Source organism: Tachypleus tridentatus, chromosome 3, assembly GCF_004210375.1.
Source record: "Tachypleus tridentatus isolate NWPU-2018 chromosome 3, ASM421037v1, whole genome shotgun sequence".
In the NCBI taxonomy this organism is placed as follows: Eukaryota; Metazoa; Arthropoda; class Merostomata; order Xiphosura; family Limulidae; genus Tachypleus; species Tachypleus tridentatus.
The window spans coordinates 17,566,713-17,586,360 of record NC_134827.1 but is presented as its reverse complement, the minus strand read 5'-3'; the positions used below and the strand labels follow the sequence as shown (position 1 = coordinate 17,586,360).

General features: G+C 34.2%; 1 protein-coding gene across 1 annotated transcript in view; it reads left to right on the top strand.

Moving 5' to 3' along the window:
• Window positions 1–18,603, top strand: part of LOC143247921 (uncharacterized) — a 61,060-nt gene extending 42,457 nt beyond the window's left edge. The window contains exons 19-22 of the mRNA XM_076496470.1: window positions 767–890; window positions 7,214–7,289; window positions 15,549–15,750; window positions 17,183–18,603. Of these exons, the coding sequence (XP_076352585.1) occupies window positions 767–890; window positions 7,214–7,289; window positions 15,549–15,750; window positions 17,183–18,206 (1,426 nt within the window). The 3' untranslated portion in view covers window positions 18,207–18,603. The remainder of the gene's footprint in view (window positions 1–766; window positions 891–7,213; window positions 7,290–15,548; window positions 15,751–17,182) is intronic.
• The last annotated feature ends 1,045 nt before the right edge of the window (window positions 18,604–19,648 follow it).

Genomic DNA, 19,648 nt, shown 5'->3' with positions numbered 1-19,648 from the left:
GTTTCATATTTCTTTCCCCCAAATGGTAGTACCTTATTTTCCTTATTATTATTTTTTTGTCTTTTTATGTTTATCTTTTTCTTATTTTTATTTTAACCTGGGAGAGCAGTCACCTTCCCGCAACTCTCTTTAGGCAGTGAAGGGTAACCTAGATGTGGGACCACCTACATCTTGCTGCTTTTCTAATTTCTAATCTTCTCATGTGAGACTAGCAAATTGGAGGTTAAGACTGATAGACAGTGTATCCCCATTGCAGTGTCGGTCCTATTCCACAGTCACCTCCAAAACCTAGCATACATTTTATAATCCTACATTGTAGCTTGTACCCTAGGATTTTTTTTTTTTTAAATGCAGTGTATCTTGTTTAATTTTAATGTTTTGTTTTATACTACAAAAGGTTGTTAGGTGACCCTTGAAGTGTAACAACTTCCATCAGACTTGGTTCTCACATAAATCATGGTGCCATTCTATCAATATTTTATTTAAATTTGATTGTTGAAAGAACTTTTCATAGTAAAACTGTTTAAATGCAATGTAATATTTCTTTAGGTATTTTCTTATTTACTACAGTAAATACTGCTTGTCAGAAATAACATGTCAGACAAAGGCAAGCAAGATGAAACATACGAGAAACATCGACAGTTAGGACCCAGAAATATTACTTGTTAACCTATATTGCATGTATTAGTTAACGTTTAGGTTATCATGTATTCCTGTATGTTTGGAATCTTATGTACATGATATAAATATGTAATCTTTTTTCCAGTCCTCCTGTGCCTTGTCCATGGGAAGGATGCACTAGAAAGTTATCATCCAAAGTTGGTCTGTACAATCACCTCAGAATGCATCGGGGAGAAGCTGATTTCAAGTGTTCACACTGTGGTAAAGGTATGAAAATATGTTTCATTTAACCCTTTTGCAACAGACTTGGTATAATACATTCAAGTACAAATTTACACACTTTAACTAACTTTTGATGCAGTGTGTGTATCTTCACAAAGTTTGGTAGACTTCTAGTAAAGATTGCAATATTTTTGTACACAAAAGATCACATTTTTAACGAAGTTTTTTTATAATGGTTTGTTTGATAAAATATTGAGTCTCTTTCATTACTAGTGTGAGTGTGAAGCGATTTTCATTTTGTCTGTTATTTTCTCAACTATAACTTGTGGGATATGTCAGTTTGACTAACCTAATGACCACAATTAAAAATAAAAAAGGGAAATAAATATAGATTGTTTTTTTCCTTCTAGAATGTCTGTACATTATAACATGAAAATATAAGTGTTTTGTTGAAATAGCATAAGTCTCATAATATTATATATTTATTATTATTGACCTACCAGTCATGGCTGGCCAACATTACAGAATTTGCATTGGCATGGCACACATGTACTCATGTTACTGTATGCAGAAATATAAAACTGACCTTTAGTCTTTACAAAGTGACCATGTCTTGACTATGTTTTAGTAAACTAGTATTTTGTAATATACAATAACTAAGCCATATTAAAATCTAAAACAATTATGATATTTTGAGCAGACTAAAAACAATCCTAACTCCTTAAAATCTTGGTTTGAAAGAGTGAAATGGCTTTTAACACTTTAAAATTGCTGAGAAAATACTAGCAGGACATTCTAAGCTGTTGATTGCTTATTCACATGTCATATATTGAAGTAAGTGTATATAGAGCCTGTTTCCAAAAAGTAAAATAGATAAATGGAGCCACTGTGTTTGATTCAGTACATAAGCCAGATCTCAACAAAATGTAGAGGTGTGAACTTTTATTTTATATTCTATTATGTCAGTATTGGTAATTTGAGATCCTATTTTGTATGAAGCTATAAACTTAGAATTTTGACATCTCAAACATCTAATTTGAACCAGTGTTACATTTAACATACTCCATGACTTACAAAAATTGATATTAAGGTGTGTTCTTTTAATATTTACTTTTAAATTAAAAAATTATCTAATGTATAATACTAAAATTTAATTATAATCTACAGTTTGGTCTGTAGTTAACGTGGCCTTTGATCTGTGATCCGTCTCAATAGTTAAAAACAACATTTGGTCTTCACTTCTCTGTGCCACATGGCATGGCTGTGCTCCAAATTATCCATTTTATTTTTTAAAAACATGCACCTTAGCTATTGATGATCTAGAGTATAAATTTGAACCTCAAATTACTTGCTTTACTGAAAAATTAAAAAGTTTTAACTCACATGACACATCCCTTCCATGTCATTTTGTTTTTCCAAAAATCTGGTAACTTTCTTTGATATTGTTGTGGAATTATATACAAACAACAGAAGGAACAATTGTTTTTGCAAGATTCATAATACCATTATTTTGTCTTGCCTTAAATACATGTTTAGCTCCAGTTTAATTGCTTGCAATGTAATTTTCTGCCTCAGGCAGCTAATGGAATTTTCAACCAATTTATAGCTTAGGTAGAAAGCCATTTAAAATATATAAGTTTAAGGGCATTTTATTCTAATGTTTGGTATATGTCTTGTGTTTAAAATGCACATGTGAAAGGAACATTAATGGTTTTGTGGCAAGCCAACACAGTATGAAAACACTTGACCACAAATTTTGGACATTTTAAAAATGGTTAAAACACATTGCTTCTGTTTTCTTGAAATTTTCTTTTCATTCCATATTTACAATTTAGACAAAAAGGATTAATTTATTTCCCCCATCAAAATAAAAAAAGGTTTCAAAAACATTTTAGTTCATTTAATCTTAATAACAAATTCCTTAAGATTACCATAAGTAAGTTAAGTACTTTCTACATGAAAATTTAAGTTAACATAGATCTCCAAGCTTCAACTCTAATATAAAGCTCAGTTTTTAATGTATATTTTATTTATTGTTCATTTTTTAAATAAAAGTGAATTGTATGTAAAAATTGGAAACTTAGAGAACTGAGGTTAAAAAACAAAACAAAGGCAGGTTTTGCCAGTAAAGGCATCGTCAGGTATAGATCAAACCATGTTTGTTAATAAATGAAGATTTTGTGAAATGTACAGTTGTCATTGTTTTTTTCCTCAATTTTGTAATTTGGAGTTTCACCAAGTATTAATTAAATATTGATGTAGAGAGAGAGAGAAACAAAATTTTTCATAAATGCATTTTCATTAGTTACTCAGGAAAATGATCTGAAGATTCAGGTTGTAAGTTCTACTTAGCAGTATAACATAGAAAAAAATAATTTTATTTTTTAATAATTACATGTGAAGTCATGAAAAGTCCTTGTTAATTGTTTGAAACATTGAAAACTATGAGAAGTGAAGTCAAGTTGTAAAAAACAAACAAACCTGGCTTTGTTAAATAATGGTAGCTCAGTTGTAACTGTGAGGACTTGTAATGCTATAAATAAGCTTTTGGTGCCTGCTGTAAGCACAGGACAGATGGCATTTTGTGTAGCTTTGTACTGAATGGACAAAAAAATTGATTAGTTGATATTAAGCTCATAACATTTTGCTTTGAAAATTGTGTAAAATCATAAATAAATACACTTAAAAACAACTAACTTTTTTAGCTTATGAGATGAAAATCATTTAATTTGAGACTGATTTGTATATTGTGTATAAAGCCATAATTGTGGGTTTCAGATATTTTTGTTTTATTTGTATGTTTCAAATATATAAACTTAAATTATAATTGATAGTATTAGCTTTTGTACTTTTATTTATTTAATTTGTTATTACAAACAACTCAAAAGTAAATAAATAAACAGGATTTTTTTAAGGTAACACAATAGCATTTCAAAAGTGTTTTCCCAGATGTCCCTTAAAAAGTGTAAATTATGAAAAAAATACAGAAAAAAAGAGGAATACCAATTGGTGTTTCACAAACCTGAAATTCTTGTAACTTATCTACAAACAAACTAAAGAATTGAACTTGTGTAGATAAAATTAAGCCAAAATAGGTATGTCAGGAAGAAGTGTAACACCTATTCAAGGTAGTTGGTAAATAAATAAATAGCTGTTTTTTCTACTTTAAGAGAAAGTAAAATGTTAATTTATGGAACCTTATTCAGTACCATTAAAACATACATTATTTCAGTACAATAGATAAGAGAAGAGAAAAGATGTTAACTTATTTATTCAGATGTGATGAATTTGTGCTAAACAAAAAGTCATTGATGTCACCTCTAGCATGAACTTTTGTATGATCTAACTATATTTTGTACTGGTACCCCAAGATGAATAGAAAAAAAAATCTGTTTATTAAAACTTCATTTGTCTCAAATGTTAATTAGAAAGTTAATTAATAAACCATAATCTAGTCTGCCTTAATTTAGTAGAGATATTTTAACTCTCTCACTATGAGATATGTGCATGGGCTAACCTCATTCCATTTGTACTCATTATAGTTTAAGTACTACTAACTTTTAACATACTAATTGTATTTTCACAAAATTTGCTAGACTTTTATTAAACATTATAAGGTTTTTGCACATAAAAAATTAGATTTGTTAATGAAGTATTTTTACAAATATTTGTTTGTGACAGTATTGATTGTTCATTTTAAAACTAGTAGGAGTGTAAATGGATTTTTCATTTTAAGATTAAAGATACTTTTCTTTGTCTCAAAAACCTTAAATTTCATTTATGTAACCTGTAAGACCTCTTAAATGCACATTTACCATTTTTTCTCAGTAAAACTTCATATTTTATCTGTTATTACATTTATTATGTGATTCTTCAGCCTGGTGACAAGTCATCAAATATAATGAAAAGAAAAATTGGAAAATCAGAAATAAAATGAGCAGCTGTGTCCTTTTTTTTTTTTTCATTATTAATCATGAGGTTTCAAAGAATGTACCCTGAGAGTTTCAACTGTTACTCTTATCCCATATGTTTTCTGTGTTTATTTTAATTTTAGTATTTTAAGTTGAAACCCACTGTAAATAAAGTATGTTTAAACCAATCTTTGGATGTTAACCACAATACGATATCCTCGAGAACAGCAATGTAGTGCAAAACAGGAAACTGCCATTCATACATGCCCTTGCTCCACAGTGTTGGACTAAGCGGCTTATGTTTCCTACAACATTTACAAAAGAAATTTCTAAGGGTAATAAAATTGCAATTGGAACATGTATAAAACATTTATTATATGGTTCAAAGTTGCATTGGTACAATAAACATTGTAGGTTCTGAGCCATGCCAATCCATTTACACTGCAGGTGTTTCAGTAGTACTGCTCAACTATTTGATGTCTGTGATATTTCACAGCATAAGTGCGTGAAGGTGTTATTTAGGAATGTAGTTATAAGATGTACTATCCTCTTGTTTTAAAGTTGGCAAGTTTTGAATGTGGTATAATGTTTTAAATTTACGTCAGTTTAGGCAATTAGAATAACACAAATGCTGTAGGCCTAATTATGTATTGGCCTGCAAAATACAAATGCAAGTACTGAAAACTACAGTGATATATCAGCTATTGTACAATTAACAAGATTCCCACTGTCCCTATCTACTATCTAGCAAAATCACAACCAAGTGAACAAAAATTTCTCAAATTACAGTATTAGTATCCAGAAAATTGCTGTAATTTAGTAGAGTCTGTAAATAAAGTATATGTGGGTTGAAGAAAAATCCCATTCAATGACTTATTGATCACACTTCTACAGTTTTGTCAAAATTTTTACTTTCACCTTCTAGTTACTTATAAACAACTGTCAGAATTATGTAGACAGGGAAATCCTCTTTCTATTGGTTATAAACTTGAGCTACTTAGTAGTAGGTGGTACCAGTTAAGAACTTTCAAATGATTGATATGAAGGGCAGAGCCACTCCAATAGATTTGCTAAGAGTATTGATATCTTAGCATATCGTAGAGGTGGGAGGTTCTTGTTTTATATTTAGCTTGCCTGCATTTCAAATTTGAGTTTCTAATTTTTCATATACTTGTACATATATAGTGGATGTAATGAAATAGAAACTGACCAATTAAAACACATGTAACACATGAAAACTAGTACTTAACATTTTTTTCTTTACACTTCTTTTCAGAGTTACAAATTAAAACATATATAATTTTAAAAGTTAAATTATAACTGCATTTTGGTGCCAATCTCATTAAATAGTAAAAATGTTATTTATTAAAGTTTTGAAAATAACTACAAAATATCATAACACTTGAGCTTAACCTATCGGAAAAAGGGTTAATTTTTTTACTCTTTTATGCTATACTTTAGTATTAAAGGATAGAAATATTACATATCTAGTGGTTTATTGAGTTTAAGCAGAGTAGAATATCACCTCTGTACTAAAATAAACTTAAATTGTAGATATAGAACTAATGCACTAGTTCAGTAGTACTTAATGTACGAGATAAAAGTGCTGTGTTTGAAAATATCAAAATCATGGTATATTTAAAAAATAAAAAATGTATACATATAATTATATCTCATAATGTAAAAGTGCTATATGAATTATGAATATCATACATTTTGTTTTGTGATTTTTCTTTTGCTTGATAGTTGTATAAAGTTATCTGATATGTGACTTGAAATTTAAAAAAAATGAACATCTGCTGCATAATTATTTCTAGGGCTGGAGATTTTTTTTAGGAATTATTTGCTGTTCTGACACAAACACATTTTATCAATATGTTACTTTACTGTTAAAGCAGTGTTATTTTTCAGCTATGGAGTGTTAGTTTCTAACAACCAACAGAGTAAAGAAAGATGTGTTAAAATGTATGTAAAATATAAAAGTCCAAAAAATTCTTGTGGTTGCTATAATGATGAAAATTCAGTATTTTTTCTTTACTTTGGGTACTTTTAACAATTTTATGTTTATAAAGTAGTAACAAACAACAAAAAAACATTGTCATTGTGACATGATTATCTCGCTTGTCACTTCACAAAGTACCTTTCAAAAGTCTTTTTTTTCTGTGACAATGTAAAAAAAACTAGATTTTTACAACCACTTAAATATAGCAACACAAGTAGAAATTACACTGCATACTCTTACATTTTTATTTTGCAGCCTAAACTCAGCATTGTTACTTATTCATCTGGAATCAAATACTGGTATGATAGCTTAAAGATGTAATTAAACATTTTTTTTTTCAATCTCAAATTACTAGAGGGTAAATGACTTGCAAGTGTGTGAAAGATATCCTATGATTTTCTTCAAAACTTGTATCATAACTTTCTTTTCTCTAACATCTAATGTACTCATCTAGGTTTTTTTCAAAAGGAATATGCTGAAGAGTCACATGAAGATTCATCAGCAACCAAGCAGATACACTAGGACAGTACCAGGTAAGTTGTTCTTCCTCCCAGTGGTTGGTATGAACCATGAGAAACATTTATTATAACCTAATTTCATCAACACCTTACACTGCAAATCAGTATCATCTAACGTTGCTTAACTCTGTCGTGATCTATCCATATCTTTCTGGTATTGATTGCACATCTGCTTGTCGAATTCAAAAATATAAGTAAAAAATAGTGTTCCATTTCAAATTATTTGAATTCAAAAATACTTTTATAATTGATATTTTAGCAGTGTTCTATTTCAAATTATTTGAATTCAAAAATACTTTTATAATTGATATTTTAGCAGTGTTTTACATGTATTAAGGTATTTCACAAGTTCAAAAACAATCACTGATTTTTATTCATGTGTAGTGTCAAGGATTCATGCCTGTTAATAATGAATTTTATTAAGTTAATATTTTTTTGGTCATTCAAATGCATAGGTTTATATTTACTGGAAACTCATTCCATGGAATATAATAATCCATGTCTTGTTTTCCACATCTTCATTCTCCATCGTTGGTTTTATTACTACAGTGCTTTGTTGCCAAAAGTTTGTTTTATCACAACATTTGGTTTGAACAATTATTATGAAGTTTAGCTTTAAAAATATCTAAAGCCAACATTTGAAGATGATTATGTGGAATATATCTTAATATAGCTATGTCAGTATAGAGAAAATAAAGCAGTTGTAATAGAATTTGTTTGTTCACACATTAGTCACCTAGAATTCTCATAGAAGTGAGACAAAAAAAGGCCTTATGCAAGATCTATAACTCTTAGGAACAGAAAACAGACCTGGGATTTTTTTTGGTGTATTTTTGGTTCCTGGTAACGTTCTCATGTTAAATTATGTCTGTGAAAGTTACAGTAATATTCTTTTATGACTAGACATCAGATAACTTTAGTTAGGTTTATCAAGTACAGTAAACAGTAGCAAACTGTTTAAATGAAACAAATCTTTTGTTATTGAATATACTGTAATCAAACAACATACACAAACAGCATATTGTTTATTTGAATAAAAACTTATCTCAACCAAGAATATTGTTGGCAAGAGTAAATGATGCAATATCTAACAAAGATGCCAATGATGGCCTTTTGAAAAGTAAGCCTATTAGTAACAAATAAATATTTCTCAGTTTTTGATGCATTTTTTATTATTTATAGTTGGAGGTGGTAACTGCTTCAAATGGCAAAATAAAGCAGCAAGAGAAACATACAAATGAGAACCAGACAAATTTAAAACTGACTGGATGCATAAATGAAAATTGCTAATCGATAATAAAACAGATATTTAAAAATCAGAGTATTTTAATGGTTTTTATAATGTCTTACAACAAAATTTTGAAAACTTTGTAGCCTGATAGGAGTTCTACATCATATTATATGATTTTTTTTAAACTTCAGGACTAACTATGAAATACATATTAAGTTTGTATAAATATTTCCTCCATGAGAAATATAACCTGAGCATAGTTATCAGAATAACAATTATCAAGCTACAAGTCTTAAGTGTATAACAGGTTTCTTTTTTGAGTACAAAGTAAAAAAAAAAAATTGATAGTTTGACATTTCCTTGCTTGTATGAAACAGGTAAACTTTGGAAAGCTCCAAGGGAAATACATTTGCTTCATGGTAGTACAAAATTTAAAATGCAAATTTGGTTAGTGTTATATATTTCAAGACTACAATGAAGTTCCCCTCAGTGTGGATTCCTGTATGTGGTGAGGGGACCTCCCAGGGAAGGTTCTGTTCTTCCAAGTTACCTCCTCTGGGATCTAAACATCCACCCTCGTGTTTGCTGTGCATAGTGAGCAGTGAAGGGGAGGAGAGGATCCTGGTGGTTGAAGGGTCCAACCCTAACACACCACTTTGACCTTGAATTTCTGTAGATGGGCAGCCTTTGGGTGGCCCTCCTTGGGTCAGTTGGCTGGTCCACTTGGGCTATAGTCAACCAAGTACCAGTGTTGGAAGTTCTCAACGGGTGTTGTGGACATTGTGTCTGATGCTGGTGTTTGGGTATAGTGCTCATGAAACCCTGGCGTTGCTGCAGTGTCCTTGCATGACATTGTAGTGCATCCCCTCCTAGGGCTCCATGGTGGGTGGGGTCAGTGGGTACCGAAATTTTCCTTTTTTTTCTATGGATCCTCCTACGAAAAATTTAAATAAAATAGTGAAAAAACAGTCAATTGGGTAAACAACCATGTCTTGAGCAGCAATCTTCAACATCTGTAACAGGCATACCTCATTTTCTTATCTGACATTTTCTTTCAGAAAAACCTTTAGGGCAAATGCCCCCCATTTTTATTCAGAAGGGACTAGAGGGACTTGCTGGCTCTCCAAAGTCAGTAAAGAAGCTTCGATCTGGAGACTATTGGTTGAAACATCCACATCCCAACACAGTGAACTCCTCTTGAATTCAAAGGCAATTGGGGATATGCTTATTGAGGTTATACCTCATGCTACCTTGAATTCATCATGAGGAGTTATTGTTGCAAGGATTTGAAGAACACCACAGAGTCAGAGATTCTCACTGATTTCTCCACCCAAGTCGTTTCTGCAGTGATGCGCATCTCCACTTGCAAAGATGGAATTATGGTGCCGACCAGTGTTCTCATTCTAACATTTATGTCACCACATCTGCCTGCCACCATCAAGGCAGGTTATTTTAATTGCAGAGTATGGCCATACATTCCAAACTCTCTCCAATGTTTCCTGTGTCAATGGTTCGGTCACTCGAAGACGTCATGTCCTGGTTCCTTGATGTGTGCTCGTTGCAGTGGCAAGGACCATGATGCCTATGAGTGTGAAATGGCTCTCACCCATCCTACTTTAATTCTTGCCCTAAATGGTTGGAGGAAAAAGAGGTGCAGCGTTTGAAAATGATTCATAACATTACATATCCTGAGGCTCGAAAATTGCTGTCCACCACCTCATCTCAGACGTATGCTACTGCACTTCGTTCCACAGCTACTCTGGGTGTGCAGACAGATCTCTCTGTGCCTCCTAAAGAATTGCTCTCCAAACAAATGAAATGTTTTTTGACCTCCATGGTTAAAAAAGTTGATGAATCAACTTTGACACGTCTCTGTCCTTTATATACATTCCACCAAACCCCAAGATCCACATCCTTTGGCTCCAGTTACAGGCATTTCCTTGGATCCATCTTCCTCTCTCATCCCAAGATGCAAAACAATCATTCATTCATCTCCTCAATCTCTTCCAACAGCAAAAACCTGCCCAAACGACTCAGGGCAGGATCCATGGAGGTTGATAGACTTCCCTTGAATAAGGAAAGTAAGGAAAAAAGACTTGGTCCTAAACAGAAGGGTTTTCTGCCCAATTCACCTACACATAAATAAAAATGGCCACTCGGATATAATGGAACTGTCGAGGTTTAGTTCTAATCTGGATGACATCAAATCACTGATTGCTTCCTACCATCCTGTATGTCTTTCCTTACAAGAAACATTTATGAAACCTGCCGATACAGTCACCTTTCGGCAGTTTTCTCTGTTCAGAAATGACAGACTGTGTGATGGATGAGTACATGGAGGGGTGGCACTGTTGGTTAATCAGCATGTGCCCACCCTGTCTTTATCACTCAACATACCCTTGGAGGCTGTAGCCATCCGTGTTTCCTTAGGTCATACCATCACTGTTTGTTCTCTCTACCTGTCACCTGGAGAGACATATGATCAATCAGACTTTGATGCTCTTGTTGAACAGTTTCCGTCTCCCTTTCTAATTCTGGGGGACTTTAATGGACATCAATTCCTCTAGGGAAGTGCTGTTATTGATAGGAGGGGTTGCTCTGTAGAGCATATGCTCTCTGATCACAACTTTTCTCTTTTCAGTACTGGTTCTTCCACTTATTTTCACTCATCTAGTCAGTCCTTTACTGCTATTGATCTCTCAGTTTGCCCCCCTTCATAATTCTCCCATTTTTCATGGAGGGTTGACAATAATCCACTAGGCAGTGATCATTTTCCTATACTTTTGAGAGAGACTGGCCATGGTCGATGCTGTGTGGCAACAGTAACTGACCATACAAGCAGCTGCTCAGTGTATTCCTAAAACCTCGACACGTTTTCCATGATATCCTCGTCTGTGGTGGAACTCTGCCTGCCACATGGCACAGAAGGCACAAAAACGGACCTGAGATACTTTCCATAGATATCCCACACTTTCAAACCACATTGCTTTCCAACAGGCCTGTGCACATGCTAGGTGGGTAAGACGTCAAAGCCAGAAGGAATCTTGGATTAAGTTCACAACTAGCATATCTTCTACCACCAGTTCCAAGGTCATATGGGACAGGGTTCAAAAGGTCAGTGGGCACTACAATTCTGTCCCTCTCTCGATCTTACTCTGTGATGGCCAAGAGGTAGCTGATGTCCGGAGCATCGCCGATACTCTAGGTGAAAGCTTTTGCCGGGTATCTAGCACTTCTGCTTGTTCCTCCACCTTCTTGGCCATCAAGACTCGGGCAGAGCATTCACCTCTTTCCTTTCGAACTGACTGTCTCTTTGACTATAATCATCCCTTTACACTGGTGGAACTGAAAATGGCCCTTCATTGGTCTGGCAGTACATCTGTTGGACCTGATGATGTACACTATGACATGCTGTGCTATCTCTCTCCTGCTTCTCTTGATATTCTTCTAATTGTTGTTAACCAGATCTGGCAGGAGAATGTTTTATTCTAATGCCTGGCACCAGGCTATTATCTTACCTTTTTGTAAGCCTCAGAAAGATCCCAAGATTCCTTCAAACTACCGTCCAATTGTTTTGACGAGCTGTCTCTGTATGACCTTAGAGAGGATGGTTGATACTTGTCTTGTTTGGTTCCTCGAATCAAACAACCTCCTCTCGCCCACCAAGTGTGGGTTCTGACGACAGCACTCCACCACAGACCACGTACTTTGATTTGAAACATCAATCAGAGAAGCCTTTCTCAAACGACAACATCTTGTATCAATATTCTTTGACATTGAGAAGGCTTATGACACAACATGGAGGTATGGCATTTTGTGAGACCTCCATATATATGGGTTATGTGGCCCTTTGCCCATTTTTATTAAAATTTTTTTAAAGGACAGGAGATTCCAAGTTTATGTGGGTCGACACTTTCCCGTTCTTTTGTACAGGAACTTGGGGTCCCTCAGGGCTGTGTTTTGAGTGTCACACTTTTCAGTATAAAGATCAATGCCATCACTGAACAACTCCCTCTCACTGTTGCAAACGGACTCTCTGTTGACGACTTTCACATCTCGTGCCAGTCGTCGAACATAAGATATATTGAGTGGCAACTACAAACTGCCCTCAATCATGTACTGAAGTGGACCACGGCGAACGGCTTTAATTTCTCTCTCTCTAAAACCATTTGCATGCACTTTTGTTGCCAACGGGGAATTCACCCTGATCCTGAACTCCGCATTGGTGAAGTTTCGCTGCCAGTGGTCCCTGAGACCAAGTTCTTGGGACTTAACTTTGACTGTAAGCTGACCTTTATACCACACTTAAAGCAGCTACGGGTCAAGTGCACAAGAGCACTGAACATCCTCTGTGTCCTTTCTACCACCAGTTGGGGAGCAGATCGATGTTCTTTGTTAAAGATATATCATGCTTTTAATCGATAGAAACTCGACTATGGATCAATGGTCTATGGCTCTGCCAGACCCTCAGCCTTAAAGATGCTGGACCCCATTCATCATCAAGGACTTTGACTCTGCACTGGGGCTTTCTGCACCTCCCCAGTTGAGAGCTTATATGTAGAATCTCATGAATTTTCTTTTCACCTTCCCTGTTTGCAACTGTCTTTACTATATTCTTCGAAACTTCGTTCCTTACCAAAGCATCCAACCTGGGGATGTGTTTTCCTTTCTTGGTGGTCCATACTTTTTCAGAACAGATGATCTGCCATTGCTCCTTTGGCCTTCGCGTCCAGGCGCAATTGGATGAATTAGGTCTGTCCTTGGATAACATTGCAGAATCCACTGGTCAGCCCATTCCACCATGGCTTATTACTATCCCCAAATGTGATCTTCCTTTAAGTCATCTGAGAAAGGCAGATACTCCTGATTGGAAGTACTGTCTTTTATTTATTGAACATCTCTTGAACAATCTTTCCATTCCAATTTATACAGATGGTTCCTAATCAGGTAACTCTGTGGGTTCTGCCATGGTTTGTTGTGGTTCAGTGGTTGCACGCAGAATCCCCTCTACAACTTCTGTGTTCACTGCTGAACTGTAAGCCATATCTCTTGCCTTGGATCATATTGAAGCTAAGCAGTACTCCGACTGCACTATTTCTACTGGCCCTGGAATCACTTCATGTTGGCTCACACCCTGTTCTCGCTGATATTCAAAACTGACTGGCCCATTTCTCATTAACATCTACTTCTATCCAGTTTTTCTGGATACCAGGCCATGTTGGTATTCACAGGAATGAGCTTGCAGACACAGCAGCTAAATCTATCTTCTCTGGCACTATCACCACTGTGCCTATTCCATACATGGACTATGGTCCTGTATTCAAGGCTCGGCTCCATGCCAGCTGGCAGTCAGTTTGGACAACAAGCTCTTCCAAATAAAACCCTGTATTGGACTTTGGCAGTCCAGCTTCCGTAAGGTTCGGAAGGAGGAAGTTGTTCTAAATATACTACGCATTGGTCACAGTTTTTTAACTCATCATTTTCTTTTATCTGGAACTGATGCACCAGTGTGTAGTTTATGTAACACTCAAATCACTGTAAGCCACATTTTACTTTCTTGCCATCGTTACGAATCTGAACGATGGCATTATTTTAAACATGTTCTGTCCCATGGTTTGTCCATAACATTAGAAAATGTTATTGGTGACAGTGACACTGTCCACCTTGATAAAGTTTATAGATTTTTAACAGCTATTAATCTTTTTAATGTCATTTAAGTGTTTTTTATTTATTCATTACACCTTTTTAATTGTGGTTCTCTTTTAAGAGTCACAATCTCTCTAGTTCGATTTGAAATTGGAAAATGGCCATAACATTAAATAACTCAACACAACTGGAAAGGCCAACTTCAGGTGACTAACGCTGCTGTTTGAACTACCCATTAGTTGTCCTGGCGAGTTATTATTACAATTTTCCTGCATGTCTTTTAACACTTTTATTACTTTACCTTTTGATAATGGCAGTAATGACACATAACCCGGAACCAGGACTGGAAAGGCCAACTTCAGGTGACTGACGATGGTTCTTGTACCTACCTGTTAGTCTTCCTGGCGGGTTATGATCATTACCATTTTGATAGAGAAAGTCCTTTACAACTTCTCTTACTCTGCTTTCTCTCTTAACATTGTAGACTAGGTGTCAACATTGGTTTTATACTTTTTCTGTTTTGTTTTACCTTCATTTTCATTTATGAATTTTACTACATTTACTTTATTTTTACCTTTTTACTGGACATTTGGCACAGATAGCCTAGCTGCTTTGTGCCATAAAACACTAAATCAACCAACCAACCAACTTAAATGAAGTTATGTAATGTAATCCATATAGAAAACTGTAACAGTGCTTTATAGGGGTACATGTGGCAGTGAAAGGGTTAACAAAATAAATTTTGTTTATAACATCTTTTGGTGATTGTTTATTATTCTTTCTTTGTAAACTTATTACGGATATTCCCATTTATAAAAACAGAAAGAGATGTTCAAAGAAAGTGAAATATCTTGCAGCAGGTAATGTATCTTTAAAACTTTGTAACAGTCTTAAAAATACAATCCATACATTTAATAGATTCACATATAATTCTTGTATAAGACTCATAACGTAGGTAAGTTAATATGTAGAATTATAAATGGACTTTTCTCACTATTGAAATACTTACATTGCAATCTTTCAGTCCTTTTACCAGAGTCTTTGTCGGACAACAATGCATTGAGCTAAAAAAAAAGTGCATTGTTGCCAGATGAAGGTTTCAGTAAGAGGGCTGAAATCTTACAATATAAGTATTTTAATGTAGAGAAAAGTCCATTTATAATTATACCAATTCATGTATGTTTAGCTATGATGTTCTTTGGTTAAAAAAAAGAAATCAGGTTGGTTTTTCTGCATACCACATTCATGTATAACAATCAAGACATGATGAAGTAATTGTGGAAAAGACTGTATTTAGGGAACTTATGTAGTGTCTGTGTGAACGTTTTTACCAGATGTAAATGTCTTTTCTTCTTTTGATAAAAGTGAACTGAAGCATACTCATATAATGCTTGTAGTTACAGTTTCTAATACAAGTCAAGAAACTTGGGCAGAGATCCAAGTGGAAGATCTGCAGATTAACCAGGCTGAAAATGAGGAAGAACAGGAACAAGTAGTCACTGGGATTGAAATGATCCAGTTGATTTGTGCAAGTTGTCTGAACGGTTTTGACTCAGAAGAAGGCTTTGCCAAGCATGTGTGTTCTGCTGGTCAACAAAAGTGAGTAATATTTACATGAGGTCTCATTTAATGTTTAATTTGCATTATATACACAAGAATTTTAATAAAACGAAAAAAAAATTACTACTACCTTTCTAAAGTGCAGATGTAATGAGGCCTGCTTGCTCAGTTTACCTGGTTTATTTTACAAAATCATTTGATATTCTAATTTTTATAGTGTGTGACTTTACATGTTTAATGTATAATGTTACAGGTAGTACATTTCTGTTTGGGTGTTAACTTAGTTAACCTGAAATAATGTTACATGAGCATTCACAATTTTGATACAGTATGTTAAAAAAAAAAGTATTATATCTGAAAATGCAGAATTTTAGAAAACATATATACCAAAAATCGTTTTTTAAAAGCTGGTTAAACTTCTGGTTTATTTCATTTCTGAATAATTCTCCTGTATGTGAAAATATAAGTAATTACACTTGCACAATAATTGAGACAAATGAATAACTAGTGACCAGGTTGCAATAGTTCAGGCCATAGATACAGTATCTCAAGAGACCAAAATTCAGCAGCCTCTGGAGTTACAGACAATTGTATAGACAGATGAGTCATAAAATATTGCAGTATTCTCTAATGGTACTAGTTCTGTAAAGAGAAATCTTGGCCTTCTCATGTCTATGATGCAGGCCCATACCAGTTTGAACCAAGTCACATTTGTTAGTATTCATTGTGACTTTTTTTATTGGAAAGTCAGCATGCTAGAAATAAAAAATCCATTATAAGAACTACAATAACAAACATCTGTTAAGGGCAAAGCTTTGTATGTGGCTGGGTCTTAAGCTGACATTTTGATGGAAAGCCTTGAATTTATCATTATGATGTTAATATTTACTCAAATTAAATTATGATTTATTGGTAACTGTAATTATTATCCATTTTATTTATCTAGTTCACAGCATAGTAAGTTGTTGTTTATGAAACTGATGATATAAGTAGCGTCTCAACCACTACTACATTTATTTAATTTTAGTCAGTCTAAAGATGTGGCATTTGGTGAAAAGCATATGTAGTGTGATTTACATATTAATACATATTTGCTTTTGTTCTTAAGCTGTTATAATGTACTCAGTTTTTAAAATTTCATTAAATTTTAATTAGCAAATTATGTAATGTAAAGTGGCTATAAATGTAGTGATTAGTGAAAGATAGTCACTTATGGCTACCGTAGCAGAGGTGAAACCTATAGTTTATTTATAATACATTCATGCCAGAAATCATCTCCCAGGTGAATTAGTTTTTAGAAAACTTAGTGTTTCATTTAAGCTATAGCAAGTAATATTGGAATATTATTATTGTTAAGAAATTTTCAATTAGAAATTTTAAACATTGTAAAAATATTCTTGTTTATTGGCTTAAGTGCAAGTAACATGAAAATTTTCCAGTGAAACAATTTCTCTAATCTTCTTTAATACAGTACTGACAGCATTGTAACAGCTGAAACAGCTGTTGACAATGAAGAACAGCAGCACGTCATTATTCAGGCATCACCAGAACTTTGCAATGGTGTTGGTCCACAGACATTAAGTATAAATCAGGAAGATCTAGCAACTAGTCTAGTAAGTGGTGTAACATCAGAAGGAGTAACTGTGTCTATGGTTCCTAGTGACCAGGTTGCAGTAGTTCAGGCCATAGATACAGTATCCCAAGAAAACCAAATTCAGCAATCTCTGGAGTTACAGACAATTGGAGAAACAGATGAGCCACAAAATATTTCAGTGTTGTCTGATAATACTGGTTCTGTAGAGAGAAATATTGGGCTTCTCATGTCTATGATGCAGGCCCATGCCAGTTCAGACCAGGTCACATCTGTAGAGCTTCCTACTGACCCTAGTGCCATGTCCAGCTTAGTGGTTAGTAGAAGCTCTCAGTTGGATCTTTCCACCAGTGATACTACTGTGGTTTCTGCTACTGATGTAAAACAAACTTCATCTGTGGCTAGTTCTCTGTTAACCCCTACTGATTATCAAAGTATCCAACATGTGGCTGTGACTGACCAAGACAATGGTCAGTCTATAGTTATGATGGTGTCTGGAGATGGCGAAGATAGCCAGCAGCACATTCCCATTGAACTAGCTGGAGAACAACCATTTACCAGTGCAGCTGTGTTGAATGTTCCCACTTCTGATGGTGGTTCTCGGGTGCTTTTGATCCCTATCAGCTCAACTGATGGTCAAAATACAGTTCTTAGTCTCCCTAGTGGAATCACCCTTGGTTCTGAAGATTCTGATTGTGGAGATGTTAGCATGACAGTGACTATGGAGGCTCCCAGCAGTGAAGAGGAAGCTAAGGCAGATGATAGTGAACAGGCTTATCTCTCCCTGCCAATAATGGCAGAAAGTTATGTTGATGGACTTCTGGAGACAACATCAGACTCCACATCACAGGGAAGTATGGTAACAATCGACCAGTTGGGTGTTCCTCCTAATCATCCTAGTTAGTTGAAGCGTTACCAGAAACCTATGTGGTAATGCATTTTCAAACTTCCATTAAGCAAGCACGAACTTACAAAGTTAGTTAACTTTGGAACTGCAATCATGCTATTTCATTATTTTATACCAGTTTTTAACCATCACGTCAAACAGATTTAGATGATCAGGGGAAGGACTTGATTTCACAGATTCAGCTTATTTTTCTGTCCTCCTCCTTCTTCCTTTCACTTGTTTGCATAAATATTCATACATTTTGTACAGGCTAGTTTCTTAATTCAAACCATCAGCCAGATCTGTATGTGTGTATTTTTTTCATCATGGTTTTATTAGCTTCTGTTGTAAATGTTTTAACTGAAAACTTTTCATATATGTATCATATCTGAATAAAAGAAAATATTAAATTAAATTCTGCCCTTGCCCACTGAACAAGATGTTTCACTGGTAAGCTTTACAGAATTTTATTATAGGAAGAATTATTATTTCAGAAAATATTTTTATTTGTTAATGAATTTTAAACTACTGTAATCAAAACATTTGCTTTTATGTAATAAACAGGTAGAGCCAAAACCAGAGGTTCGATTCCCCTCACTGGACTTTGCTACAAGAAACTATAGGGAAAAGAATATTAACTGACTAACTACTGTAAAACCTCAGTAAAGATAACCCATTTTACTAATGTTTGGTAAATACCATAATGGTCAAGTTCAAGAATTGCTCTTTTTATTGAACAGTGATAAACATAATTTTGCCTTGTGTCCTTTTTCATTATCAACTCTCAAAATGAGATTTTGTAATACTAGACAATATTCAAAGACTGAAAAGGCATGAAGGTTCTTTGTCTATGTTCCAGGTAATGATCTAAAATTGTCTGGATATTTTGAAGACAATTTAGTGGGTTTTCTTGAAGAATAAATAACTGAGGATTTGCACCACTTAATGTATTACTGTATTTAAGATCCTGTGTATCAAGAAAAACCAAGGAAGTAACTTAACACAAAAGAAAAATATTTATTATTCAGAGTTTCAATGAAACTTAGATCCCTGAAAGCCTAGCCTCATGCATAGAAAATGTATAGGAATAGAGTTGGCCATGATGAAATAACTTCTGAGGTGTTCCACCACTACAGTGCAGCTTAGAGCCATGCTATTGGATATGATAATCAATAAGGAGGAAGATAAGAGGGGGTGTTACCAACCATGGTCAGCATGAGAGTTAACCTGAAGTATTAAGAAATTTTGAAGAGGTAAAAATGGGATTGATTGATTTAGTGTTTTATGGCACAAAGCAGCGAGGCTATCTGTGCCAGACATTCGGTAAAAATGTAAATAAATAAATAAATAAATGTAGTAATAGACATAAATGGAAATGAAGGTAAAACAAAAAAGTATAAAACCAATGTTGACACCTAGTCTACAATGTTAAGATAGAAGGCAGAGCATAAGAAGTTGTA